The sequence below is a fragment of the Heteronotia binoei genome, chromosome 10 (assembly GCF_032191835.1).
Source record: "Heteronotia binoei isolate CCM8104 ecotype False Entrance Well chromosome 10, APGP_CSIRO_Hbin_v1, whole genome shotgun sequence".
NCBI classification, from domain to species: domain Eukaryota; kingdom Metazoa; phylum Chordata; class Lepidosauria; order Squamata; family Gekkonidae; genus Heteronotia; species Heteronotia binoei.
The window spans coordinates 3,137,139-3,163,610 of NC_083232.1; the positions used below are offsets into that span (position 1 = coordinate 3,137,139).

General features: G+C 52.6%; 1 protein-coding gene across 2 annotated transcripts; it reads left to right on the top strand.

The window, feature by feature from the left end:
* The first annotated feature begins 689 nt into the window (after positions 1–689).
* LOC132578146 (zinc finger protein 282-like) lies at positions 690–26,194 on the top strand. 2 transcript variants are annotated; one of them, XM_060248001.1, is made up of 7 exons: positions 690–730; positions 13,764–14,165; positions 15,722–15,848; positions 18,245–18,364; positions 20,383–20,493; positions 21,252–21,371; positions 24,450–26,194. In XM_060248001.1, exons 1-7 carry the CDS (start codon positions 707–709, stop codon positions 25,166–25,168), a joined length of 1,623 nt encoding a protein of 540 aa, XP_060103984.1. In that variant the 5' UTR covers positions 690–706; the 3' UTR covers positions 25,169–26,194. The 2 variants fall into 2 exon arrangements, with proteins under 2 accessions (XP_060103984.1, XP_060103985.1); XM_060248002.1 differs by having other exon boundaries at positions 18,248–18,364.
* Positions 26,195–26,472: the final 278 nt, after the last annotated feature.

Sequence of the window (26,472 nt, forward strand, 5' to 3'; positions counted from 1 at the left end):
CGTTCCCTCTAAGCTGAGCTAGCTCACAGTTCTTTTCGCCTCCAGATCACACCTTTTTGTCTCGGCTCAGGAAAGCTGACCCCAGAGCAACTCACAACCTTCACGCCCGGAGCTCACCAAGTAGCATTTTGGCTCCCACGGCTCTGCACCTTAGAGGGAACCTTGGATGGAGCCTGGGGCAAAGGGGGACCTCAGGGGGGGGGGGCTAAGCCCACCCCCGTCCCAAGCAGCCACGTTATCCGAGGGGGGGACCTGACCCCCGCAGCCTGGAGATGAGCTGCAGTTCCCGGTTCCCGCCCGGAGGCCGGCGGACACGTGTTTGCTTGGCCCGGGCAGGACCTCTCCAAGCGCGCAGGGCGCACGGGTCTTGGCGCACGGGTCTCGGCGCGCGTCCTGGCGGGCCAGCCCCCCCGTTCCAAAAGCAGGAGCCCTGCCGGGGTTGGCGGGCGGCGACGTCATGCTTTCGGAGCTCGGGGGGGGGGGGGGGCTGCGGTGCCTCGCGGGCCCTGCAGGGGGCGCGCCTCCCCGCCAGGCCCCCGCGGGTCTCCCAGGGCTTTTTCCGCCGCCGCCAACGCGCGCCCCTCGCCGCCGCCTCCGCTCGCCCGCCCGCCCTGCTTCCGAGGAGACCGGCCGGAGCGCGCCCCCCCCTGCCCCGGAGCAGCCCCCCCCGCCCCGGGATCGAGCCCGACCCCCGCCTGCAGCCGCCATGGCCGAATGGGGCCCGGCCCAGGTAAGCACCGACGGGGGGGTCGGAGGCTGGCCTGGCTTTGCTGGGGGGGGGCATCGCAGAAGTGGGAGAAGTGGGAGCCCCCTCCGGGGGGGGGTGAGGGGAGCAGCCCGGGCCCAGCTGCAGGCGGAGGGGGGGGCGAGGGGGGCTCCCGGGGAAGCCGTCCCCGGGCAAGGGGGGGGGGCGCTGGCGTGCTTTGCTGCTGCCGCTCCGCGGGTTGCATCGGCCGGAGGGGAGCGGCGCTTTGGCAACCCGGGGCGGGGGGGCGGGGAAGGAACGGGGGCCCTTGCAAAATGGTAAAGGGCCGTTTCGACATTGCAATGGGCCCTTGCAACGTTGCAATGGCCAATTCCAACATTGCAATGGCCAATTCCAAAATTGCAACGGAGCTCGGCGGTGGGGAAGGCAACTCTCCGGCCCGGCTCCCCCCCTTCGGCTCCTTGCCCCCACATGGGCCTGCTCTGGGAGGACCCTGAACTCTTTGAGGGGGGGGGGGGTAAGAGGCGCTCAGCGTGGCTGCTGGGGGGGGGCAGTACAGGCGGCCCTGGCCGGGGGGGGGGCGGCGGAAGGGGAGTTCTCCTCCCCTTCTTCTCAGCCCCTCTCCTCCTCTTCTTCTCAGCCCCCCCCTCCACCTCCTGGGCACGATCTGGTACTCCGCGTCCCTTCCCTCGCAGCCTTTTTCTCAGGCCCACCGGCCCACGTGGCTCGCCCGGGGGTGCTCACAACGCTCCTGCCAGGTAGGCTGGGAGGGAGGGGGAGACCCGGAGCCCAGGTCATCCAGCCCCTTTCCTGGCAGAGGGGGGCTTGAAGTGAGCAGAGGGGGGGGGGGGTCTGTAGCTCAGGGGTAGAGCATTTCTTCTTTATTTCTTTGCCTCCGATTTATATCCCACCGGACTCAGGGCAGCTAACAGTCACAGTGAAACCAACAACCTCTGTTACAAATATAAAACGATAAAAAAAATAACCAATTAACAATTTAAAATCAAGATATTCATAGAATCATAGAGTGGGGAGGGACCTCCAGGGTCATCTAGTCCAACCCCCTGCACAATGCAGGAAACTCACAAACACTTCCCCCCTAAATTCACAGAATCCTCATTGCTGTCAGAGGTCCCTCTAGCCTCTGTTTAAAAACCTCCAAGGAAGGAGAGCCCACCACCTCCCGAGGAACCGCTGTAATGGTCAGGAATCATAGAATCGTAGAATTGGAAGGGACCTCTTGGGTCATCTAATCCAACCCCCTGCACAATGCAGGAAACCCACAAACCCCTCCCCCTAAATTCACAGGATCCTCATTGCTGTCAGAGGGCCCTCTAGCCTCTGTTTAAAAACCTCCAAGAAAGGAGAGCCCACCACCTCCCGAGGAAGCCTGTTCCACTGAGGAACTACTCAAATGGTCAGGAATCAGAGTTGGAAGGGACTTCTAGGGTCAACTAGTCCAACCCCCTGCACAATGCAGGAAACTCCCAAACACCTCCCCACCAGCTCTCAAGGAAGCCTGTTCCAATGAGGAACTGCTCTAACGCTCAGGAAGTTCTTCCTAAAATGTTGAGCCGGAAACTTAATTTAATTTCAACCCGCTGGTTCTGGTCCTACCTTCTAGGGCAACAGAAAACAATTCCACACCATCCTCTATAGGACAGCCTTCAAGTATTTGAAGATGGTGATCCTATCACCTCTCAGCCGCCTCCTCTCCAGGCTAAACATCCCCAGCTCCTTACTTAGGCGCTAAACAGAATCTTGAAGCGTAGGCTGATCAGGTTATATTAGATCTTCTGTTTGTCTGTTGGTGGGCCTTCTGGTGGTATTGGTGTAGAGCCAGCTTGGTGTAATGATTAAGTGTGTGGACTCTTATCTGGGAGAACCGGGTTTGATTCCCCACTCTTCCATTTGCACCTGCTAGCATGGCCTTGGGTCAGCCATAGCTCTGGCAGAGTTTGTCCTTGAAAGGGCAGCTGCTGGGAGAGCCCTCTCAGCCATATCCAACTCACAGGGTGTCTGTTGTGGGCGAGGAAGGTAAAGGAGGTTGTGAGCCGCTCTGAGACTCTTCGGAGTGGAGAGCGGGATATAAATCCAATATCTTCTTCTTCTATTGCTCAGCAGCCTTCTCTCCCATTAGAGAGGACGCAGAAGGGGTCCCCGGGTTCAGTCCCCGGCTTCTTTGTTAAAAGATAGTAAAAGTAAAGGTAGTCCCCTGTGCAACTTTCCCCCGAGCAAGCTGGGTACTAATTTGACCGACCTCGGAAGGATGGAGTCAACCTCGAGCCAACTACCTGAAAACCCAGCTTCCGCCGGGATCGAACTCAGGTCATGAGCAGAGCTTGGACTGCAGTACTGCAGCTTTTCCACCGTGCTCCACGGGGCAGATGGTAGATGGTGGGAAAGACCTCTGCACGGAGACCAGAACTTCTTTTGTCGAAACAGCTGAACAGAAACTCATCTAAATATGAGGCCATACCCCCGGATGGCACACAGGGCTTTTCCGGCCCAGCAGGAACTCACTTGCATATTAGGCCACACCCCCTAGTGCCATGCCAGCTGGAATTGCTTTCCTGCTCCAAAAAAATGATAATAATAATAACTTTTAATTTATATCCCGTCCTCCCCGCCAAAGCAGGCTCAGGGCGGCTTACAACATAATATAATATAACAAAGATTACATAATAAAACAACAATCGACAACATTGTACAGTTTCCTTAAAATTCCCTTAAAACCATCTAATTAAAACCATCTGAAAAGCCCTGCCTGAGACCCTGGGGAGAGCGGCTGCCAGTCCGAGCAGGCAACACTGACCTGGATGGACTATCTTGGTGTAAGCCAGCTGGAGGAGGGCCTGTGGCTCCGGGATACTGCATCTCTGGCCTGCTGGAGGTCCCAGGTCCAATCCCCAGCAGCACCTCCAGTTCACAGGACCAGGCAGGAGGGGATGGGAAAGGCCAGTTTGGTGCAGTGGTTAACTGCGCGGACTCTTATCTGGGAGAACCGGGTTTGATTCCCCACTCCTCCACTTGCACCTGCTGGAATGGCCTTGGGTCAGCCATAGCTCTAATAGAGAGCCAGTTGGGTGTAGTGGTTAAGTGTGCGGACTCTTATCTGGGAGAACCGGGTTTGATTCCCCACTCCTCCACTTGCAGCTGCTGGAATGGCCTTGGGTCAGCCATAGTGGTGAAGTGTGCGGACTCTTATCTGGGAGAACTGGGCTTGATTCCCCACTCCTCCACTTGCACCTGCTGGAATGGCCTTGGGTCAGCCATAGCTCTAATAGAGAGCCAGTTGGGTGTAGCGGTTATGTGGCTTGATTCTCCACTCCTCCACTTGCACCTGCTGAAATGGCCTTGGGTCAGCCATAACTCTAATAGAGAGCCAGTTGGGTGTAGTGGTTAAGTGTGCGGACTCTTATCTGGGAGTACCGGGTTTGATTCCCACTCCTCCACTTGCACCTGCTGGAATGGCCTTGGGTCAGCCATAGCTCTAATAGAGAGCCAGTTGGGTGTAGTGGTTAAGTGTGCGGACACTTATCTAGGAGAACGGGTTTGATTCCCCACTCCTCCACTTGCACCTCCTAGAATGGCCTTGGATCAGCCAGAGCTCTAATACAGAGCCAGTTTGGTGTAGTGGTTAAGTGCACGGACTCTTATCTGGGAGAACCGGGTTTGATTCCCCACTCCTCTCCTTGCAGCTGCTGGAATGGCCTTGGGTCAGCCATAGCTCTAATAGAGAGCCAGTTTGATGTAGTGGTGAAGTGTGCGGACTCTTATCTGGGAGAACCAGGTTTAATTCCCCACTCCTCCATTTGCAGCTGCTGGAATGGTCTTGGGTCAGCCTTAGCTCTAATAGAGACTCAGTTTGGTGTAGTGGTTAACTGCGCGGACTCTTATCTAGGAGAACCGGGTTTGATTCCCCACTCCTCCACTTGCACCTGCTGGAATGGCCTTGGGTCAGCCATAGCTCTGGCATAGCTGTCCTTGAAAGGGCTGCTTCTGGGAGAGCTCTTTCAGCCCCACCTACCTCATGGGGGGGCATCTGTTGTGGGGGGGAGGAAGGTAAAGGCGATTGTGAGCCGCTCTTGAGATTCAGAGTGCAGTGCGGGATATAAATCCAATATCATCATCTTCTTTCTCTGCCTGAGACTCCGGAGAGAGCCGCTACCAGTCTGAGCTGGCAATAGCAACTTTGATGGACTGATGCTGATTCAATATACGGCAGCTTCGTATGTGTTCACGTCCTGTGCCAGGGGTGGCCAACGGCAGCTCTCCAGATGTTATTTGCCTACAACTCCCATCAGCCCCAGCCAGTGGGAGCTGTAGGCAAAAAACAACTGGAGAGCTCCCATTGGCCACCCCTCTCCTCTCCTGTTTGGAGTGGCCGTGGCTCAGAAGCTGAGCATCTGCTTGGCATGCAGAAGGTCCCTGGTTCAATCCCCGGCACCTCCAGTTAAAAGGACCAGGCAGGAGGTGATGGGAAAGACCTCAGTCTGAGACCCTGGAGACTAATGGAGAAGGGCCGTGGCTCAATGGAAGAGCCTCTGCTTGGCATGCGGAAGGTCCCAGGTTCAGTCCCTGGCACCTCCAGTTAAAAGGACCAGGCAGGAGGTTATGGGAAAGACCTCAGTCTGAGACCCTGGAGACTAATGGAGAAGGACCGTGGCTCAGTGGAAGAGCCTCTGCTTGGCATGCAGGAGGTCCCAGGTTCAATCCCCGGCACCTCCAGTTAAAAGGACCAGGCAGGAGGTGATGGGAAAAATCTCTTCTGCCTGAGACCCTGGAGAGCTGCCAGTCTGAGTAGACAATGCTGACCTTGATGGACCAAGGATCTGTTTCAATGTAATGCAGCTTTGTGTTTGTATGTTCAGTTTACACATCACTGGATCCTGCACGTTTGTTTTTTTATTGATTTGATTTATATCCCGCCCTACCCCACCGAAGCAGGCTCAGGGTGGCTCACAGCATAAAAGTTCTAACAATAAAATTCAGAATTAAAATACAATAATAAATTACATAGTTAAAACATTAGGATCCATATCAATGTGCTACCTATAGACTTCCTTCAGTATTTCGGTGTTTCGGTACCGCTCAGTTATAAGCCAGCCGGAAGAGGACTGTCTTACAGGCCCTGCGGAACTGTCCAATATCCCGCAGGGCCCTGACCTCTTCCGGTAACTGGTTCCACCAGCACGGGGCTGTGATCGAGAAGGCCCTGTCCCTAGTTGACGTCAACCGGGCCTCCTTTGGCCCGGGGATTTCAAGCGGGTTTCGAGAGCTAGATCGCAGTACTCTCTGGGGGATATATGGGAAGAGACAGTCCCTAAGGTAGGCAGGTCCTAGGCCGTTTGCAACTGAATAGGCCTGAGTGAACGCTTGCCCCCCGCAATGCACTGTCCAGCAAGTGTGAATGCAGCCCAGCAGCCTCGTCACTACCCCACGCTGCCTGCGGAAGCTGTTTACTGTGTCCCTGGCGCGCAGACTCCCGGGTCCTCCAGAATGTGAAAACCTGGTCCCTTCAAGGCTGTCATGCCATTGGCTTGGAGAGCTGGCCTGTGACAAGGGAAACCAACCCCCCCCCCCCCCGGTGCCTTCAGCAAGGCTTTTTTTGTAGCAGGAACTCCTTTGCATATTAGGCCACACCCCCTGGTGTCACCTATCCTCCAAGAGCTTACAATAGACCCTGTAAGAAGAGCCCTGTAAACTCTTGGAGGATTGGCTACATCAGGGCTGGGTGGCCTAATATGCCAAGGAGTTCCTTCCTAAGGAAAATGCCCTGGCTTTTGCACAGAACAGGGTGAACGGGTGCAGACGGGGGCTTACCTGTGTGTAAGAGATCCCTTAGTCCAGGGGTGGCCAAACTTGCTTAGCTTAAGAGCCACACAGAATAAACGCCAGATGTCCGAGAGCCACAAAACATGAACGTTCGATGTCCGAGAGCCACAAGACAAGTTCATCCGCTGTTGGAGAGCCGCAAGACAGAGAGGGAGGAAAGCAAATAGGGAGGGAGAGGTAGAAAGAAAGCAACTTTAACTTTCAATGCATTCTCCAAGCTACCTGCTAGCTTGGCTTGTAGAAGTGATTTAAAGAGACAAATGCGTTCTCTAAGTTGGACAACAGGGCGCTGGGGGCTTCAAGAGCCACACGATATGTGTGGAAGAGCCACAGTTTGGCCACCCCTAACTTAGTGTGACTGAAGACCCGTTCGTTTCTCTCCTGGTGTTTGCCCCCAGCCTGTTCTGAATTGCAGCTAGTTCTGGAGTAGTTCTGTGTCCAGCTTTTTGGGGGTCCAGCAGCAAGGAGATAGGAAGGGAGTGTGGGTTTGACAGAGTCATCCGAGGAGAACAGCTACTAACTCCCCCTCCCCTTGCTTTATTTTGTTTGAAATATTTCTGTGCCCCCATTCCACGCAAATAGGGTCCCTGGGAAGGGAATTTTAAAACATTAAAAACAATTATAGACTGATGGGGGGCGGGGGTGTCACCGATTTAACCAACTGCTGATCTCTTCTAAGTGAGGTTATTTGGGGGAGGAGATCCATTGGCATTCCCCGTCCTCCTAACCACCGGCCAAAGAACGCTGAAACGATTGATCTTCTGCCTGCGATGAATTAAATTTAAATAGCTTTTGTACTGCCAAGGCCGCGATATAAGGTGCGTGGGACGACTTGACAGTTCGAGCAAATTTCTTAATGGCTGCCGTTTGTTGTTCGAAGAAGAAAGGAGCCTCATCCTTTTGTTCTTTGTTTCGTATGACGTGCCAGATCCAAAGTTCCCTTTAGAACCCCGACAACCCACAAAAGCGCCTTTAACGTCCAGCCCCGTCGATTAATCCTGGCTCCCACAAATCAGAGTTTTAGTTTAAACAGTGCCATCTCAAACGGAACGACACCCTTCTAAATCTAATAGATTTAGGGAAGCGCAACTCTGTTTAGGAGTAGAACAAAGTTCGGGTCCGGCGGCACATTTCAGACCCACAGAATTTTATTAACGGCATTGCCTTAAAGGCGCAACTGGACCCAAACTTGTTTAATTTCAAAGATTTCAGGTTTTCACGGCTGGAAACATCATTAGGGTTTGTAGAATCTTTCGGGCTCAAGTGCCGTGTTCTACTGGAGAAAGTCTGGAAGAAAAACTTTCTCCAGTAGAACACGGCACTTGAGCCCGAAACATTCTACAAACCCTAATGTTGTTTAATTTAATTCGATTTAATTTTTCAATTTATACCCTGCCCTATTCCCCAAGCGGGCTCAGGGCGGCTTTCAACATTAAAACAACATTAAAATGAATCGCTTCAAACCATCGTCACCACAAAAATGTCGATCAGATCCGAGAGCGGTAGTCAGTACAACAAACCGCACGGCATTGTGTAGGCTGGACGCTTTCAGCACAGCTCGCGCACCTTGATGGTTGGGTGCTGGATGCTGGGAAGAGCGATGGCTTCGTCGGACGCCCACTGGATCAAGTAAAACTCTGGCGGAAGAGCCCCGTCTTACAGGCCCTGCGGAACTTGGATGGGTCCCGCAGGGCCCAGATCTCCAGCGGGAGCTCGTTCCACCAGGTAGGGGCCCAGACCAAAAAGGCCCTGGCCCTTGTCGAAGCCAGATGGGCGCCCTTAGGCCCATGGATCACAAAATGTTGTGTAGCCGACCGCAGTGCCCGGGGGGGGACTCATATGGGGAGGGGCTGTCCTGAAGATATGTTCTGCTGCTTCAGACCAATACGGCGGCCCACCTGCATCTATTTAGGAGTGCACCGTAAACTTAATTGAAGTTTGCAGCACTGTCCGGTTGTGATCTATGAAAATCTTTTGGAAGGATTTCAGCCAGTCGTCAGCCTTTGTATACTCTGGCCTCTGTGTTTGCCTTACGGCTGTTTCCAAGACCAGAGACAGGCAAAGGTGGTTTGCCGTTGCCCGCCTCTGCGTAGCGACCCTGGACTTCCTTGGTGATTTCCCAAACAAGTACCGACCAGGGCTGACCGCCTTAGCTTCAGAGATCTGATGAGATCAGGCTCGCCCCAGTCACCGCGGCCTACTCTGGCCTCCAAATTCTGCACCTGGGTCTCGGAAAGGAAAAACTATTCTGTTTTGTAGCAAGACAGCTGGATCCCTCCCCCCTAAAAGCTGACGTTCCTAAGATGCTGAATTCTGTAAAGGTAAAAGTAGCCCCCCGTGCAAGCACCACTCGTTTCCAACTCTGGGGTGACGTTGCTTTCACAGCGTTTTCACGGCAGACTTTTTACGGGGAGGTTTGCCATTGCCTCCCCCAGTCATCTGCGCTTTCCCCCCAGCAAGCTGGGGACTCATTTTACCCACCTCGGAAGGATGGAAGGCTGAGTCAACCTTGGGCCGGCTACCTGAACCCAGCTTCCACCAGGATCGAACTCAGGTCGTGAGCAGAGCTTAGGACTGCAGTACTGCAGCTTTAACACTGCGCCACAGGGCTCTTAAAAGGAAAGGTCCCCTGTGCAAGAACCAGTCGTTTCCGACTCTGGGGTGACGTTGCTTTCACAATGTTTTCCCGGCAGACTTTTTACGGGGTGGTTTGCCATTGCCTTCCCCAGTCATCTACGCTTTTCCCCCCCAGCAAGCTGGGGACTCCTTTGACCGACCTCGGAAGGATGGAAGGCTGAGTCAACCTCAGGCCGGCTACCTGAACTCAGCTTCCGCCGGGATCGAACTCAGGTCATGAGCAGAGAGCTCGGACCGCAATACCGCAGCTTTACCACTCTGCGCCACGGGGCTCCTTTGAATTCTGTAGCCAGTACTAAATTGTTGTGCTTGTTCGGCCATAATGTATATATATGTGACAATAGCCATTTTTGGACAATACACCCGTCCATACTGGGTGCCCTTTAATGGGAGCCATCGCTACCTGCTGTTCAGTTGATGTGCGCGGTCCCCCTTTCATGAGACGAGGGCGACATGGAGTTTCCATGTGCATATAGTGTCAGTATACGCCACAGTTTTGGGTAGCGTGTGCCAAAGTTGTAGGTGCACAGAAAATCCTTGCCTTGCCCTCTCCGCGCACAAAATATTGGCCGCTTGTATCTGTAGCGAGTAGGGGCACTTCACCCAAAAGTTACAAACACATGTCTTTGGCAGGCTTGGGTTTTGAACTTCGGTCTTTCCAGAGCCAAATCCACATCGCTAAGTGCCTCTTCTCTAAGTGCTACTGGACTTGAATTCGGCTGATCTCTTAAGTTATTTCTATTTTGTCAAACACGATCGGTGACTTTCCTGACTTCCATGAATTCAGTGTGCATTGCCTTGGACTTGCCGTGTTCTGCTCTCTCCTCCACTTGCAGCTGCTGGAAAGGCCTTGGGTCAACCATAGCTCTCTTATCTGAGAGAACCGGGTTTGATGCGGAGGTGTGACCCTCCGTAGATGGCATGCCCTTCTCCTGCCAAGTTGAGGGCAGACAAATTCTGTCTCCAGCACCAGGAACGAGAAGATTCAGAGCAAAATCTCCTGTGGGCTCAGACAAGCAAGCAGGCCTGACCTGAAAGTGTTGATAGAAGTCACCTGATCTGCTGTGGCCTATGGCAGATAACAGGCTTCCTTATTGGTCTGGCTCATCCCGCTACAATGCTCTCCATTGGCCAGAGCCCGGTGGGGGCGCATAGGCCAAATCCATGTCTGACTTTTGCCAGGGTGCCAGCCTGAGACCTCCAGCATGCTTTGTAGGTGGGTGTAGGTTGCCTGTGCCCAACCAAAACCACTAAAGCTCTCCAGGTGGGGCAGGGGAATCAAGAAAGATGGTGGCCAGCTGACATTGTGAAGAAGATATTGGATTTATACCCCGCCCTCCACTCCGAAGAGTCCCAGAGCGGCTCACAATCTCCTTTACCTTCCCCCCCACCCCACAACAGACACCCTGTGAGGTAGATGAAGATACTGGATTTATATCCCGCCTTCCACTCCGAAGAGTCTCAGAGCGGCTCACAATCTCCTTTCCCTTCTTCCCCCACAACAGACACGCTGTGAGGTAGATGAAGATATTGGATTTATATCCCGCCCTCCACTCCGAAGAGTCTCAGAGCGGCTCACAATCTCCTTGACCTTCCTCCCCCACAACAGACACCCTGTGAGGTAGATGAAGATATTGGATTTATATCCCGCCCTCCACTCCAAAGAGTCTCAGAGCAGCTCACAATCTCCTTTCCATTCCTCCCCCACAGCAGACACCCTGTGAGGTAGATGAAGATATTGGATTTATATCCCGCCCTCCACTCCAAAGAGTCTCAGAGCAGCTCACAATCTCCTTTCCATTCCTCCCCCACAGCAGACACCCTGTGAGGTAGATGAAGATATTGGATTTATATCCCGCCCTCCGCTCCGAAGAGTCTCAGAGCGGCTCACAATCTCCTTTACCTTCCCCCCCACCCCACAACAGACACCCTGTGAGGTAGATGAAGATACTGGATTTATATCCCGCCTTCCACTCCGAAGAGTCTCAGAACAGCTCACAATCTCCTTTACCTTCCTCCTCCACAACAGACACCCTGTGAGGTGGGTGGGGCTGAGAGGGCTCTCACAGCAGCTGCCCTTTCAAGGACAACCTCTGCCAGAGCTATGCCTGACCCAAGGCCATTCCAGCAGGTGCAAGTGGAGGAGTGGGGAATCAAACCCGGTTCTCCCAGATAAGAGAGCTATGGCTGACCCAAGGCCATTCCAGCAGCCGCAAGTCGAGGAGTGGGGAATCAAACCCGGTTCTCCCAGATAAGAGTCCGCTCACTTAACCACTACACCAAACTGGCTCTCCAGTTGTGGTTAGCTAGTCTGTGCAACACAATGTCTGTCCAGCTGCAGTCTCCATTCAACAGGGCGTCTGGGCCTAGTGGAACAAAGAGAGTGGATTATGGTATTTTTCAGGGCTTTTTTGGAGGAGGAACTCCTTTGCACATTAGGCCACCCCCCCGCGCCATGTAGTCAATCGTCCAAGAGCTTACGGAGCTCTTCTTACAAGGCCTCCTGGAAGCTCCAGGAGGATTGGCTACATCGGGCGGGGGTGGGGGGTGGCCTAATAAGCAAAGGAGTTCCTGCTACAAAAAAAGCCCTGGTATTTATCACATGGCTCTTCCATTTGAGCACATGAAGCTGCCTTGTACTCAGTCAAAACCTTGTTCCATCTAGCTCAATGCTGTCTGCTCTGACTGGCAACAGCTCTCCAGGGTTTTGGTCAAGGTGTTTCACACAACCTGCTACCTCATACTTTGGTGTAGTGGTGAAGTGCACAGACTCTTTATCTGGGAGAACCGGGTTTGATTCCCCAGTCCTCAACTTGCAGCTGCTGGAATGGCCTTGGGTCAGCCAGAGCTCTGGCAGGAGTTGTCCTTGAAAGGGCCACTTCTGTCAGAGCTCTCTCAGCCCCACCCACCTCACAGGGTGTCTGTTGTGAGGGGAGACGATAAAGGAGATTGTAAGCTGCTCTGAGACTCTGATTCAGAGAGAAGGGCGGGGTATAAATCTACGGTCTTCTTCTTCAAGAGGCGCAGTAGTAGAGCATCTGCTTCCCAAACAGAAGGTCCCCAGTTCAATCCCCAGCAGCATCTCCAGTTAAAAGGGCCAGTCAGGAGGGGATGGGAAAGACCTCTCTCTGCAGGAGACCCTGGAGAGCAGCTGCCAGTCTGAGCAGACAAAACTGAACTTGATGGACTGAGGGTCTGATTCACCAGTGGGCACCTTCATGTGTAAGATGGTCGTGATGCATACTGGGACTTCTTCCACGCAAAACGGGTGTTCTGTCACCGAGCCGCAGCCCTTGGGTGAAACTGATCCACCAAAGGCAAATGTAGTCGTTCCTCTCTGATGGCTCTCAGGATGAGGTGGGAAATCGTCTTTCATGTTGTTTGCCTCCTTGTTAGCTCAAGAAGGGGCCAAAGGACACTGGATTCCTCCCTAAGAGTCTACTCCACCAACGGTGGCTGTGAGCTGGCAGAGCTGTCCTTGAAAGGGCTGCTTCTGTCAGAGGTCTCTCAGCCCCACCCGCCTCACAGGGTGACTGTTGTGGGGGAGGAAGGGAAAGGAGATTGTAGGCTGCTCTGAGCCTCTGTCCTTGAAAGGGCAGCTTCTGAGAGATTCCTCTCAGCCCCACCCACCTCGCAGGTGTCTGCTGTGGGAGAGGAAGGGAAAGGAGATTGTAGGCCACTCTGAGACTCTGTCCTTGAAAGGGAAGCTTCTGGGAGAGCTCTCTCAGCCCCACCCACCTCACAGGGTGTCTGCTGTGGGGGAAGAAGGGAAAAGAGATTGTAGGCCGCTCTGAGCCTCTGTCCTTGAAAGGGCAGCTTCTGCGAGAGCTCTCTCAGCCCCTCCCACCTCACAGGGTGTCTGTTGTGGGGGAAGAAGGGAAAGGAGATTGTAGGCCACTCTGAGACTCTGTCCTTGAAGGGCAGCTTCTGGGAGAGCCCTCTCAGCCCCACCCACCTCACAGGGTGTTTGTTGTGGGAGAGGAAGGGAAAGGAGATTGTAGGCCGCTCTGAGGCTCTGTCCTTGAAAGGGCAGCTTCTGGGAGAGCTCTCTCAGCCCCACCTGCCTCACAGGGTGTCTGTTGTGGGGGAGGAAGGGAAAAGAGATTGTGAGCTGCTCTAAGACTGATTCAGAGAGAAAGGCAGGATATAAATCTACAGCAAGCAGTGTCAGACTAGTATCTGGGAGACCCAGTTTTGATTCCCCACTCCTCCACATGCAGCTATTGAATTGGCCTTGGGTCAGCCATAGCTCTGGCAGAGCTGTCCTTGAAAGGGCTGCTTCTGTCGGAGCTCTCTCAGTCCCACCCGCTTCACAGGTTGACTGTTTGGGGGGAGGAAGGGAAAGGAGATTGTGAGCTGCTCTGAGACTCTGCTTCAGAGAGAAAGGCAGGGTATAAATCTACAGTCTTCTTAAGAGTGGGACTAGTATCAGGGAGATCCAGGTTCGAATCCCACTCGTGCCTTGGAAGCTCAGTGGTTGAACTTGGGCCCGTCACTTTCTCTTAGCCTACTTCACAGGGTTGTTGTGAGGATAAAATGGAGAACAACGTAAGCTATTTCTTTGCCTCCTCTCCGCTGCCAGATCCAGGAGTGGAATGTTGAGGCGCAACATTTGATGCCCCTCCAGCCCCCTCTTGTCCCCGAGCTCAGCCACATGCGGGAGGCCCAGCTTCACACGGCCGAGGCGTCCCTCTGGAGCGTGGTGGCCACTGTCCAGGCCATGGAGAGGAAGATCGACCTGCTGGCCACCCGCCTGCTAAGCCTGGAGGGCCGGTCCGGGACGGCCGAGAAGAAGCTGCTGGACTGTGAGAAGACGGCCATGGAGTTTGGGAACCAGCTGGAGAGCAAGTGGGCCGTGCTGGGGACCCTCATTCAGGAGTACGGGATGCTCCAGAGGAGGCTGGAGAACATGGAGAACCTGCTCAAGAACCGGAACTTCTGGGTCCTAAGACTCCCCCCGGGCTCCAAGGGAGAAATCCCCAAGGTAACCTTAAGGAGAAGAGAGATGTGGCATCTAAGGAGTGGTAGGAAGCGTTGAGTCTGGGCCATCCAGAGCAACAATGCTTGACGGGGCTTCGGTGGAGGGAGGGTGGGTGGCACTGGGGCAGTGAAAACGGTCGGAGGTCTCTGCGTGTTACCGTCCGAGAGGAAGGAAAGCTGTTTGGGTGGAGGGGGACTGGAGTGTAACAGAGATGGCCGTGCCCACCAAATGGGCAAGGGAGATCCAAGTGGGAAGTGGAGACAGGGAGGGACCCTTTGAGATCACTTCAGGCCCAAGGGCAGGAGCAGCAGCTGCAGTAGAAGGTCCAGTCGCTCTCTGCAAGTTGTCTTTGTAAGAACACCAGAAGAGCCCTGCTGGATCAAACCAGTCCATCTAGTCCAGCCTCCTGTCTCACACGGTGGCCAACCAGTTCCTCTGGAGGGCCAACAATGGCGCAGAGAGCCTGAGGCCTTCCCCTGAGAACATCGGAAGAGCCTTGCTGGGTCAGACCAGTGAGGGTCCATCTAGTGCAGCCAACTGTCTCACACAGGGGCCAACCAGTTCCTCTGGAGGGTCAACAACAGGGCAGAGAGGCCGAGGCCTTCCCCTGAGAAGAACATCAGAAGAGCCCTGCTGGGTCAGACCAGTGGGAGTCCATTTAGTCCAGCCTCCTGTCTCACACAGGGGCCAACCAGTTCCTCTGGAGGGCCAACAACAGGGCAGAGAGGCCGAGGCCTTCCCCTGAGAAGAACACCAGAAGAGCCCTGTTGGATTAGACCAAAGAGGGTCCATCTAGTCTTATAGAGTTGCCAGGTCTGACTCGAGATATCTGTGGACTTTGGGGGTGGAGTCAGGAGCAAGGTTGTGACAAGCACGACTCAACTCAGAAGGGAGTTCGGGCCACCTCATTTAAAGAGACTGTATGCCTTTTAAATGCCTTCCCTCCATTGGAAATAAGGAAGGGGCCACCTTTTGGGGCTCATAGAATTTGAACCCCTGGTCCAGTCTTTTTGAAACTTGAGGGTTGTTTTGAGGAGAGGCATCGTATGCTATGCTGAAAATCTGGCATCTCTTCCTCAAAAAACAGGGGGGACCTCAGATCCCCACAGACCAATTCTCCATTATACCCTATGGGAATCAGTCTCCATGGGGTATAATGGAGTGCCCAGCAGACATTTCCCTCTCCTCCCCCTCACTTTCTGATAACCCTGAAGCAGGGGGAGGGCCTCCAAACCGGGGGACCTACTACCTCCTCCTGAGGATTGGCAACTCTAGACTGACACCAAAAAGGCCCTCTCTTGTGTATCCTCCGAATGAGTTGCTTTGTTTGATGGGACAGTGAGGAGGGCCTCTCTCTGGGATCTTATTCTCCAGGAGGGGCCATAATTTGTGTGCATTTTGGGTGGCAGGAGAAAATACTTCCTGAACGTCTAGAGCATCCCTGTTTTATTGCATCATAAGACCCCTGAACATGGGGTCAGCATTTCTCCAAAATGAAGGACCCCAACCTGACATTGGAGGTCAGTGGCCGATACGTCTGGTTCTTTTCCCCATCTCAGATGCCGGTGACTTTTGTGGACATCGCTGTGTATTTCTCTGCTGAAGAGTGGAAGAACTTGGCGGAGTGGCAGAAAGACCTCTACAGTAACCTCGTGAAGGAGAACTACGAATCTTTGCTCAGCCAAGGTACAGTAGCAGCGTCTTTACAGAATGTTCTAGAACAAGGATCCCTAACATGGCGGCCTCCATCATTTTTCCTTGTGTCTGCCGAATGTTTTTAGAAAATGGGTGGGGCTTTTACTCTAATTGGCTATTGGAGATTTGATTTTTTTTTAAATGTTGCTTTGGGACCAGTTGCCACCACAACACAAGGATCTTCACTGTTTGAAGGCAAACTGTGACAACCATTTTGTGGCTGGCTGAGCTTCCTGCAGCAGTCATTTTGGGACAGCCCCCACCAAGCTGTGTCAACATTCTAAAAGTGCCCACAGAATCAAAAAGGTTGGGAACCTCTCCTCCCCTCCTCGAGAACGTTCAAAGCATTTCACAATGCTGGGTATTATTAGGAAGGGAATTGAAAACAAATCATCCAGTATCATAATGCCCCTGTATAAATCGATGGTGCGGTCTCATTTGGAGTACTGTGTGCAATTCACCTCAAAAGGGATATTATAGCATTGGAAAAAGTGCAGAAAAGGGCAACTAGAATGATTACAGGTTTGGAACACTTTCCCTATGAAGAAAGGTTAAAACGCTTGGGGCTCTTTAGCTTGGAGAAATGTCGACTGCGGGGTGACATGATAGAGGTTTACAAGATTATGCATGGGATGGAGAAGGTAGAGAAAGAAGTCCTTTTCTCCCTTTCTCACAATACAAGAACTCGTGGGCATTCGATGAAATTGCTGAGCAGTCGGGTTAGAATGGATAAAAGGAGGTACTTCTTCACCCAAAGGGTGATTAACATGTGAAATTCACTGCCACAGGAGGTGATGGCGGCTACAAGCATAGCCAGCTTCAAGAGGGGGTTAGATAGAAATATGGAGCAGAGGTCCATCAGTGGCTATTAGCCACAGTGGCTATTAAATTTTTGGCCACTGTGTGATACAGAGTGTTGGACTGGATGGGCCATTGGCCTGATCCAACACGGCTTCTCTTATGTTCTTACAATATTTCTGTAAACCTTGTAACAACTCTTTAAGGTCCTTACGTCTCTGTTAATGTAATCGGTGCAATGACTTGGCAAAAAACCCATCTCAAAGTGGTTGACAAAAAGGGGGGGGAAATTAAATTTACCAAATCAGAGGCAGAAGAAACCCGGTCTTGAAAGCTGCTGTTTTTAAAACAATGAAACAGCAACCCATTTTTTTAAAAAAATCTACCTCTAAAAAAGCCATTACAGTATCTCAGGTAATGATTCCAGAGGTGGTGTGTTCAAAACAACAGGATGACCAAAGGAAATAGCAATAAAATCACTCAATGGGGCAATGGTGAGTCATGCCGTTTCAATCCACTTGAGTGACCATTTGCATATGAATTTTGCCATTTCACACAGTACAATCTAGTTTGCAAGTGGATTGAAAGTGTGTTCTTTATTTGTCCAGTTGTCTGTCAGAAACTGCTTTGAAATCTCCTATTAGGCAATATTCTACATATTCCAAATTTGATAATTTGAGACGCAAATCTTGAAAAAATTTCTCTTGATGATCATTTGGGGCATAGTAAAGTTTTTTTTTTATTATCCACTGTAATTTCCACTAGTAGGTGTAGCAGGAAAAGTCTCCTGTCTCATAGGCTTCTTCCGTCCTTAGTATTCCATCTGCATACTGCAGTTGTGGGTTAAATGTATCTTTAATATACATTGCACTCCCCTTTTCTTCTTATTCATGTCTGTTGCTGTAAATAAATTACCAAGTTTTTTTATTTTTCAAAAAATGTTGCTCTTTAGTTAAAATATGAGTTTCTTGTAAGCAAATTATGTCCATTTCCATGTTTGTCAAATATCTAAAAGTCTTCCTCCTTTGGGCAGGAGAGTTAAGTCCATTCACATTAATTGAAACTATTGAAGCCATTATGGGTTTTGCTTATCATATGGGTTTTGCTTCAGTGACTGTTCGCAAATGAATGCTGCCATTTCACACAGTATAATCTAGTTGCAAGTGGATTGAAAGTGTGTTATTTAGTGTACGTCAGGGGTGGAATTCTAGTAGGCGCTCCTTTGCATATTAGGCCTAATATGCAAAGAAGAAGATATTGGATTTATATCCCGCCCTCCACTCCGAAGAGTCTCAGAGCGGCTCACAATCTCCTTTATCTTCCTCCCCCACAACAAACACCCTGTGAGGTGGGTGGGGCTGGAGAGGGCTCTCCCAGCAGCTGCCCTTTCAAGGACAACCTCTGCCAGAGCTATGGCTGACCCAAGGAGCTCCTGCTAGCGTTCCATCCCTAGTGTACGTGGAAGTGCTGAGAGCAGCAGTGCAGCTGGGAGGAAACGCAGCAGCACAAACGGCCCTCAGGAAAGCCGGCACATAAAGGATTCTTCTTGGCTTCGTCTTTCAAGTTGTTTCCTTCTGTGGCTTCCTCAGGAGCAGACATCAACATTTCAAAGCCTGAGACACAGCCAAGGACCGAGCGGAGCGCGGAGCCTTGTGTCCCTGAGCAGCCGAACTCCAAGGAGCGGGAAGTAGCCGCGGAGCCTTGCACAGGTGAGCAGAGCTGTTGCAGAGGAGGGGAGGGACGGTGGCTCAGTGGTAGAGCATCTGCTTGGGAAGCAGAAGGTCCCAGGTTCAATCCCTGTCATCTCCAAAAAAGGGTCCAGGCAAATAGGTGTGAAAATCCTCAGCTTGAGACCCTGGAGAGCCGCTGCCAGTCTGAGAAGGCAATACTGACTTTGATGGACCAAGGGTCTAATTCAGTATAAGGCAGCTTCATATGTTCATATGTTCAGAGAGAATTGTTGGGTGGGAAGACTGCTGGGCGGTGCTCTAGTCAGCCAAGGGAACATAAGAACAGCCATGTTGGATCAGGCCAGTGGCCCATCCACTCCAACACTGTGTCACACAGTGGCCAAAAACCCCAGGTGCCATCAGGAGGTCCATCAGTGGGGCCAGGACACTACAAGCCCTCCCACTGTTGCTCCCTCCCACGCACCAAGAATACAGAGCATCACTGCCCCAGACATAAGAACATAAGAGAAGCCCTGTTGGATCAGGTCAGTGGCCCATCCAGTCCAACACTCTGTCATACAGTGGCCAAAAACAACCAGGTGCCATCAGGAGGTCCAACAGTGGGGCCAGGACACTAGAAGCCCTCCCACTGTGCCCCCCCCGCAAGCACCAAGAAGACAAAGTATCACTGCCCCAGACATAACATAAGAGAAGCCATGTTGGATCAGGCCAGTGGCCCACCCAGTCCACGCTCTGTGTCACACAGTGGCCAAAACCAATGGAGTTTTGGCACACTGTGCCCCCCCCTTCCCAGCCTGGGTTTATGTGGAGTTACTGTGCCCAGCCACACCCTGGCTCTTGCACCATTGCGCTGTGCGTGGGCATGTGCCAGGGTGGGCAAGGGGCCACTAGGAATGGCAGGGTATTACATATTTTCAGTCAATACATTCATAGAGAGATTCGAGTCCCTTAGAGACCCACAAGACTTTTAGAGCGTTCACTTCCAGGAATCCAAGCTGCCTTCCTTAGATATTCTTAGCAAGTTACCAGTTTTGTGGTGCTCAGGTTTCTGTGAGAGGAAATGAGATTGAAATCAGTTTCCAAGTGGTTTAAAAACTCATATTGTAACTGTGCTCAACAATCTTCTTTCCAGAAGAACATCAGATCTGTATCAGGTTAACAGTACTTGCAATAAAACACCTGGTTTCACATAGTGGCCCGCTGGAGACAGAATGGGGTGTAGTGTTTGGGGTATCAGACTTGAACCCAGATCGAAACGCAAGCTCAGCTGGGTGACTTTGGGCCAGTCATGTTATTCTCAGCCGGACCTGGTCACCACACCTCCAAAAAGATATTATAGCATTGGAAAAAGTACAGAAAAGGGCAACTAGAATGATTAAAGGGTTGGAACACTTTCCCTATGAAGAAAGGTTAAAACGCTTGGGACTCTTTAGTTTGGAGAAACGTCGACTGCGGGGTGACATGATAGAGGTTGACAAGATTATGCATGGGATGGAGAAGGTAGAGAAAGAAGTCCTTTTCTCCCTTTCTCACAATACAAGAATTCGTGGACATTCAATGAAATTCCTGAGAAGTCGGGTTAGAATGGATAAAGAAAACCTCCTCTTCTTCTTCTCCTCCTCCTCTTTTCCTCTTCCTCCTCTTCTTCTTCTACTCCTCCTCTTCTCCTATTCCTCTTCTTCTTCTACTCCTCCTCTTCCTCTTCTTCTCCTCCTCCTCCTCTTCTTCTTCTGGACAGATGCCCACAGAAGGCCTACAGGTCAGTTGAAAAAGCCCCAGTCCCTCTCCCACAAGGAGGAAACGAACGGATAGACAATCAAGTTGTACAGAGTGCTCTTTTCATGCAGCATTGTACACATAGTGCTTTGAAGCATGTCAGCATTTCTTCCAACACTTCTGTGATGTAGACTCTAATGACCGTCTCAAGACATCAGAGAGCAATCTGAAGTTTGGCATGAGCTTGTGAGTTGAAGGCTGAATGCTTCAAGCATGTACCTCGTGTGCTTAGATGTTCCTCTGATCTCTTTTCTCTGCAGAACCCTTGATGTCAACGCCGGACATCTTGTCCCGGATAAAGCAAGAAGAGCCTTTTGCTGGGGGAGGACAGTTCCCGGAGGAGAGAGGCATCCCGACGGATCCTTGCGCAGGTGACCGGTCTAACCACGGGATCCTTCTCTCTTGTGGGAAGAAAGTGCGCTCTGGAGCACCACCCCTGAATACTCCTTTTTGCACTCAGAAAGCCCAGGCCCTGCGGGTGGGAACACGTAGGTTGTGATTTAAATGCCGTTTTAATCCACTTTCAGTGCACTTCCCAAATGGATTTTGCCAGTTCACACAGTAAAATCCAGTTGGAATGTGCATTGGAAGTGGATTGAAACAGCATTATATAGCATGTGTGATCGCAGCCTTGGAGTGGAAAACCTTGCAGAGTTTGGCCGCAGGATAAGTCTGCTGTTCCAGGTTGTGGGTTTTTTTTGTAGATCCTTGGCCAGGTCAACGTGATGAAATTCCTGGGGTGTGAAACTGGGGGGGCATGTCGCATCACCACTTGGCGTGGGGAGGGGAGGCGGCAGCCTGGTTTCAGGGTGACTCAGACAGCTTCCCCTGGAGAGGAGGGGGCAAAAGATGCTTTCGCATCCCATTTCAAAGAGGCCTCGGTGAGACCCCGCCCCCTGGAGACGTTTTAGGGCAGGGATCCCCAACCTTTTTGAGCCTGCGGGCACCTCTGGAGTCCTGAAACAGCATGGCAGGTGCTGGAGGCAGGCAGTCACAAAATGGCCGCCACAGTTTTCCTTCACACAGTGATGATCCTTGGGTGAGGGGGCGGGTTTCTGCCTGTTGATGGACTGGGGGAGGGGGGTGCACTTCCCTTGGTTGACACGGCCGCCTTGTTCTCACCTGCCAGGTGCCGAGGCCCTCATGTCTGCCCACGACTTCTTGTCCTGGATTAAGCAAGAGGAAGAGCCGTGTGTCCGGGCTCGCTGGGAGCCAGCCGAGAGGGACATGATGACCGTCCCTGGCCCAGGTGAGTGCAGCTGAAGCCCCCCCAATCGAGGGTCAAAAAAGACCCTAATGGGAGAAGAAGAAGAAGATGTTGGATTTATATCCCGCCCTGCACTCCGAATTAGAGTCTCAGAGGGGCTCACAATCTCCTTTACCTCCCTCCCACCCACCCTGTGAGGTAGATGAAGATATTGGATTTATATCCCGCCCTCCACTCCGAAGAGTCTCAGAGCCGCTCACAATCTCCTTTACCTTACTCCCCCACAACAGACACCCTGTGAGGTAGATGAAGATATTGGATTTATATCCCTCCCTCCACTCCGAAGAGTCTCAGGGCGGCTCACAATCTCCTTTCCTTTCCTCCCCTACAACAGACACCCTGTGAGGTAGATGAAGATATTGGATTTATATCCCGCCCTCCACTTTGAAGAGTCTCAGAGGGGCTCACAATCTCCTTTACCTTCCTCCCCCACAACAGACACCCTGTGAGGTAGATGAAGATATTGGATTTATATCCCGCCCTCCACTCCGAAGAGTCTCAGAGCGGCTCACAATCTCCTATCCCTTCCTCCCCCACAACAGACACCCTGTGAGGTAGATGAAGATATTGGATTTATATCCCGCCCTCCACTCCGAAGAGTCTCAGAGCGGCTCACAATCTCCTTTACCTCCCCCCCCCCACAACAGACACCCTGTGAGGTAGATGAAGATATTGGATTTATATCCCGCCCTCCACTCCGAAGAGTCTCAGAGCCGCTCACAATCTCCTTTACCTTACTCCCCCACAACAGACACCCTGTGAGGTAGATGAAGATATTGGATTTATACCCTGCCCTCCACTCCAAAGAGTCTCAGAGTGGCTCACAATCTCCTTTCCCATCCTCCCCCACAACAGACGCCCTGTGAGGTAGATGAAGATATTGGATTTATACCCTGCCCTCCACTCCGAAGAGTCTCAGAGCGGCTCACAATCTCCTTTACCTTCCTCCTAGATCTCCACTCAGATTTCTGCTCATAGAATCATAGAGTTGGAAGGGACCTCCAGGGTCATCTAGTCCAACCCCCTGCACAATGCAGGAAACTCACAAACACCCCCCCCGCCTCAGTTCACAGGATCCACACTGCTGTCAAAGGGCCCTCTAGCCTCTGCTGAAAAACCTCCAAGGAAGGAGAGCCCACCACCTCCTGAGGAGGAAGCCTGTTCCCCTGAGGAACCGCTCTAACGGTCAGGAAGTTCTTCCTAATGTTGAACTGGAAACTCTTTTGGTTTAATTTCAACCCGTTGGTTCTGGTCCTACCTTCCGGGGCCAAAGAAAACAATTGTACACCATCCTCTCTATGACAGCCCTTCAAGGACTTGAAGATGGTGATCATATCACCTCTCAGCCGCCTCCTCTCCAGGCTAAACATAGAATCATAGAGCTGGAAGGGACCTCCAGGGTCATCCAGTCCAACCCCCTGCACAATGCAGGAAACTCACAAAAACCTTCCCCTAAATTCACAGGATCCTCATCGCTGTCAGATGACCATCTAGCCTCTGTTTTAAAACCTCCAAGGAAGGAGAGCCCACCACCTCCCAAGGAGGAAGCCTGTTCCACTGAGGAACTGCTCTGACGGTCTGGAAGTCCTTCCTAATGTTGAGCTGGAAACTCTTCTGATTTAATTTCAACTCATTGGTTCTGGTGCCTGCCTTCTGGAAATCTCAGTCTGAAGTCTGCTTGTTTGGCTTCCGCAGAGGCAGTTTCTCCTCCGCTTCTTTGTGTCCTTAAGAAATACACACAGAATCCCATTGTGTAGAGCGGAGCAGAGCCATTATTTCTCCACTATGGAGAAAGCAATTTGCTTATCATCCTTGCTTGTGCAGAAGAAGTGAGCTTTAACGCACAAAAGATAAACCCTGGGAGATTTGGTTGGTCTCTCAGGTGCTACCGGACTTGAATGTTGTTCTACATTGGTCAGGCCTCACCTGGAGTCTTGCGTGCAGTTCCAGAAGCCTCACACGCTGACAGGAATAAAGCCCTAGGCAGGTTGCCCATTAGTCTGTAGTAGCACAGAATCACAGAGTCGGAAGGAGCCAACTCTCCCATAATACCAGAAGAGAGCCAGTTTGGGGGTAGTGGTTAAGTGTGCGGACTCTTATCTGGGAGAACCGGGTTTGATTCCCCACTCCTCCACTTGCACCTGCTGGAATGGCCTTGGGTCAGCCATAGTGGTTAAGTGTGTGGACTCTTATCTGGGAGAACCGGGTTTGATTCCCCACTCCTCCACTTGCACCTGCTGGAATGGCCTTGGGTCAGCCATAGTGGTTAAGTGAGCGGACTCTTATCTGGAAGAATGGGGTTTGATTCCCCACTCCTCCACTTACAGCTGCTGGAATGGTCTTGGGTCAGCCATAGTGGTTAAGTGAGCGGACTCTTATCTGGGAGAATGGGGTTTGATTCTCCACTCCTCCACTTACAGCTGCTGGAATGGTCTTGGGTCAGCCATAGTGGTTAAGTGAGCGGACTCTTATCTGGGAGAATGGGGTTTGATTCCCCACTCCTCCACTTACAGCTGCTGGAATGGTCTTGGGTCAGCCATAGTGGTTAAGTGAGCGGACTCTTATCTGGGAGAACCGGGTTTGATTCCCCACTACTCCATTTGCAGCTGCTGGAATGGCCTTGGGTCAGCCATAGTGGTTAAGTGAGCGGACTCTTACCTGGGAGAACCGGGTTTGATTCCCCACTCCTTCACTTGCTGGAATGGCCTTGGGTCAGCCATAGCTCTCGCAGGAGTTGTCCTTGAAAGGGCCGCTTCTGGGAGAGCCCTCAGCTCCACCCACCTCACAGGGTGTCTGTTGTGGGGGGAGAAGAGATAGGAGATTGTAAGCCGCTCTGAGCCTCTCATTCAGAGAGAAGGGTGTGGTATAAATCTGCAGTCTTCTTCTTCCTGCCCTCCTTCCCGCAATCTACCTAAGTTCCCAGAATCAGCCTTGCTGTCAGATGGCCCTCTAGCCTCTGCTTCAAAACCTCCAAGGAAGGAGAGCCCACCCCCTTCCGAGGAGAAAGCCTGTGGAAGAACTGCTCTCTTAACTCCGCCTTGTTTCTTTTCTGTCCTCCAGCTGGCGATGGGATGGCAGTCAAAGCGGAGGAGCGGCGCCAGGGCCCGGAAGAACCGGCCAGGCCCAGGGAGCCTTTGTTCCAGGGGGAGCCGCCGGCAGCTGCCGCCCCGGTGGAACCTTACGGGGGGCCTTGTGGCCAAGTCCCACCGCCCCTCAGCCCGGCCCGGAGCCGAGCGGGGAAATCCCTTGAATTAGACAGCGAGCTGCAGAGCATCTTTGCGCCCCAAGGCCCCGCCGAGAGGCCCCACGGCTGCAGCGAGTGCGGCAAGATGTTCGGGGTGAAGAAGAGCCTGAAGGTCCATCAGAGAAGCCACCACAGCCAGGAGCGCCCGTACGAGTGCACGGAATGCCGGAAGAGCTTCAATTGCCACTCGGGGCTGGTGCGCCACCAAATGACCCACCGAGGCGAGCGCCCCTACAAGTGCGAGGAGTGCGGCAAGTGCTACAGCCGCAAGGAGCACCTGCAGAACCACCAGCGCCTCCACACGGGGGAGAGGCCCTTCCAGTGCCCCGTCTGCGGCAAGCGCTTCATCCGCAAACAGAACCTCCTCAAGCACCAGAGGATCCACACGGGGGAGCGGCCGTACCAGTGCGCCGAGTGCGGGCGCAGCTTCCGCTATAAGGAGTCCCTTAAGGACCACCTCAGGACTCACAGCACGGAGGCTGGGCATCCCGCCCAGCGGCTCCTGCCCCCCATGGCTGGGGATCCCCTCCCGTAAATGCTGTGGGACGGAGGGAAAGGAACCGTTCTAAGCTTTGCCCAAAAGTTTCCTGTCTCCGTTCTCTCTCTCGCTCTCCTTCCCGGGCTGCGTCCGGTGCGCCGAACCTGCCCGATGTTTTGGGGGGAGGACCACTGTGAAGACTGCTGGAGGCAGACGGGGGAAGGGGGGATGTTTCACTGAGGCTGGGACTGGTGTGGAAAAGCCAAGGCAGGAGCTGCAAGGGCAGGGAGGCCCGCCTCGCTGTACCAAATACGTACTGCCGTGGGGGGGGGGGGGGGCGTGTTCGAAAGCAGATGGCCCCCTCCGCCACAGCCCCCCTAGGCAAATGAACCCACTGGACTGGAGCAGATGGCCGTTCTCACCGCCGTAAGCTGACATTGCCTGGCTCGGGAACAAACTTTCGAGAATCTCGCTGTTTGACTCCAGGGAGTTTCTAGCCCTCACGGAAGGGCCGAAAACGTGGCAGTTGGCGCACGCCCTCCAAGCCTCAGAGACCGAATCCCAGACCGGCTCACCCCCATGTTTGCAGTCCAATCTTGTTTCCTGACAGCTTCCAAAGGATCCATCACGATTTTACAAGGATGTACCGTGATGACGTTGGGGTGGAATGGTTCAAAATGGCCGCTCTTTTGGCTTCTGCCCACTCGAGCCCACAAAAGACCATTTCCTGCCTGCCCTGGGTGGAGAAGCTGATCTCACACTCCAGGGGGCTCCTCTCCGGGTTGGCCTGTGGCCTCTTTCTGCCGTGCCTGCCTCCATTCCAGCCCTCCGAACACTTTTGACTGCACGCACCTTCTGCTCTTTTTCCGCCTCTCGCCTCGCCGTTGCCCACTTCTTGCGAATATATTTATTCTTCTTTGCCCCTGCCTTTCTCCCACGCCGCAGCGATTTTATTTTTAACATTCTTTTAAAGCTCATGACGATACAGTCCAGCTCTGTTTAAAAGAGATTTTAAAAAAAACCGTATTTCCAGGTGTAGTTTTGTATGCAGGGTGCGATGGAAATAAAGATCGACAAAAGGAATTGTTCACTTGTGCAGGGTGCTGATTTCACTTCCTTTTTCTGGAACGTGCCTGGCTGTTCAGAGGCTGACTGAGCCAGACTTTGCAGCCAATTTCTAAACCTTTAAGATCTGCTTTTTACTGGAATCTTCACTTCAAAGAGAGCCAGCCAGTTTTGTGTAGTGGTTAAGTGGGCAGACTCTTATCTAGGAGAACCGGGTTTGATTCCCTCCTCCATCAGGAGGGACGGTGGCTCAATGGTAGAGTAACTGCTTGGGAAGCAGAAGGTCCCAGGTTCAA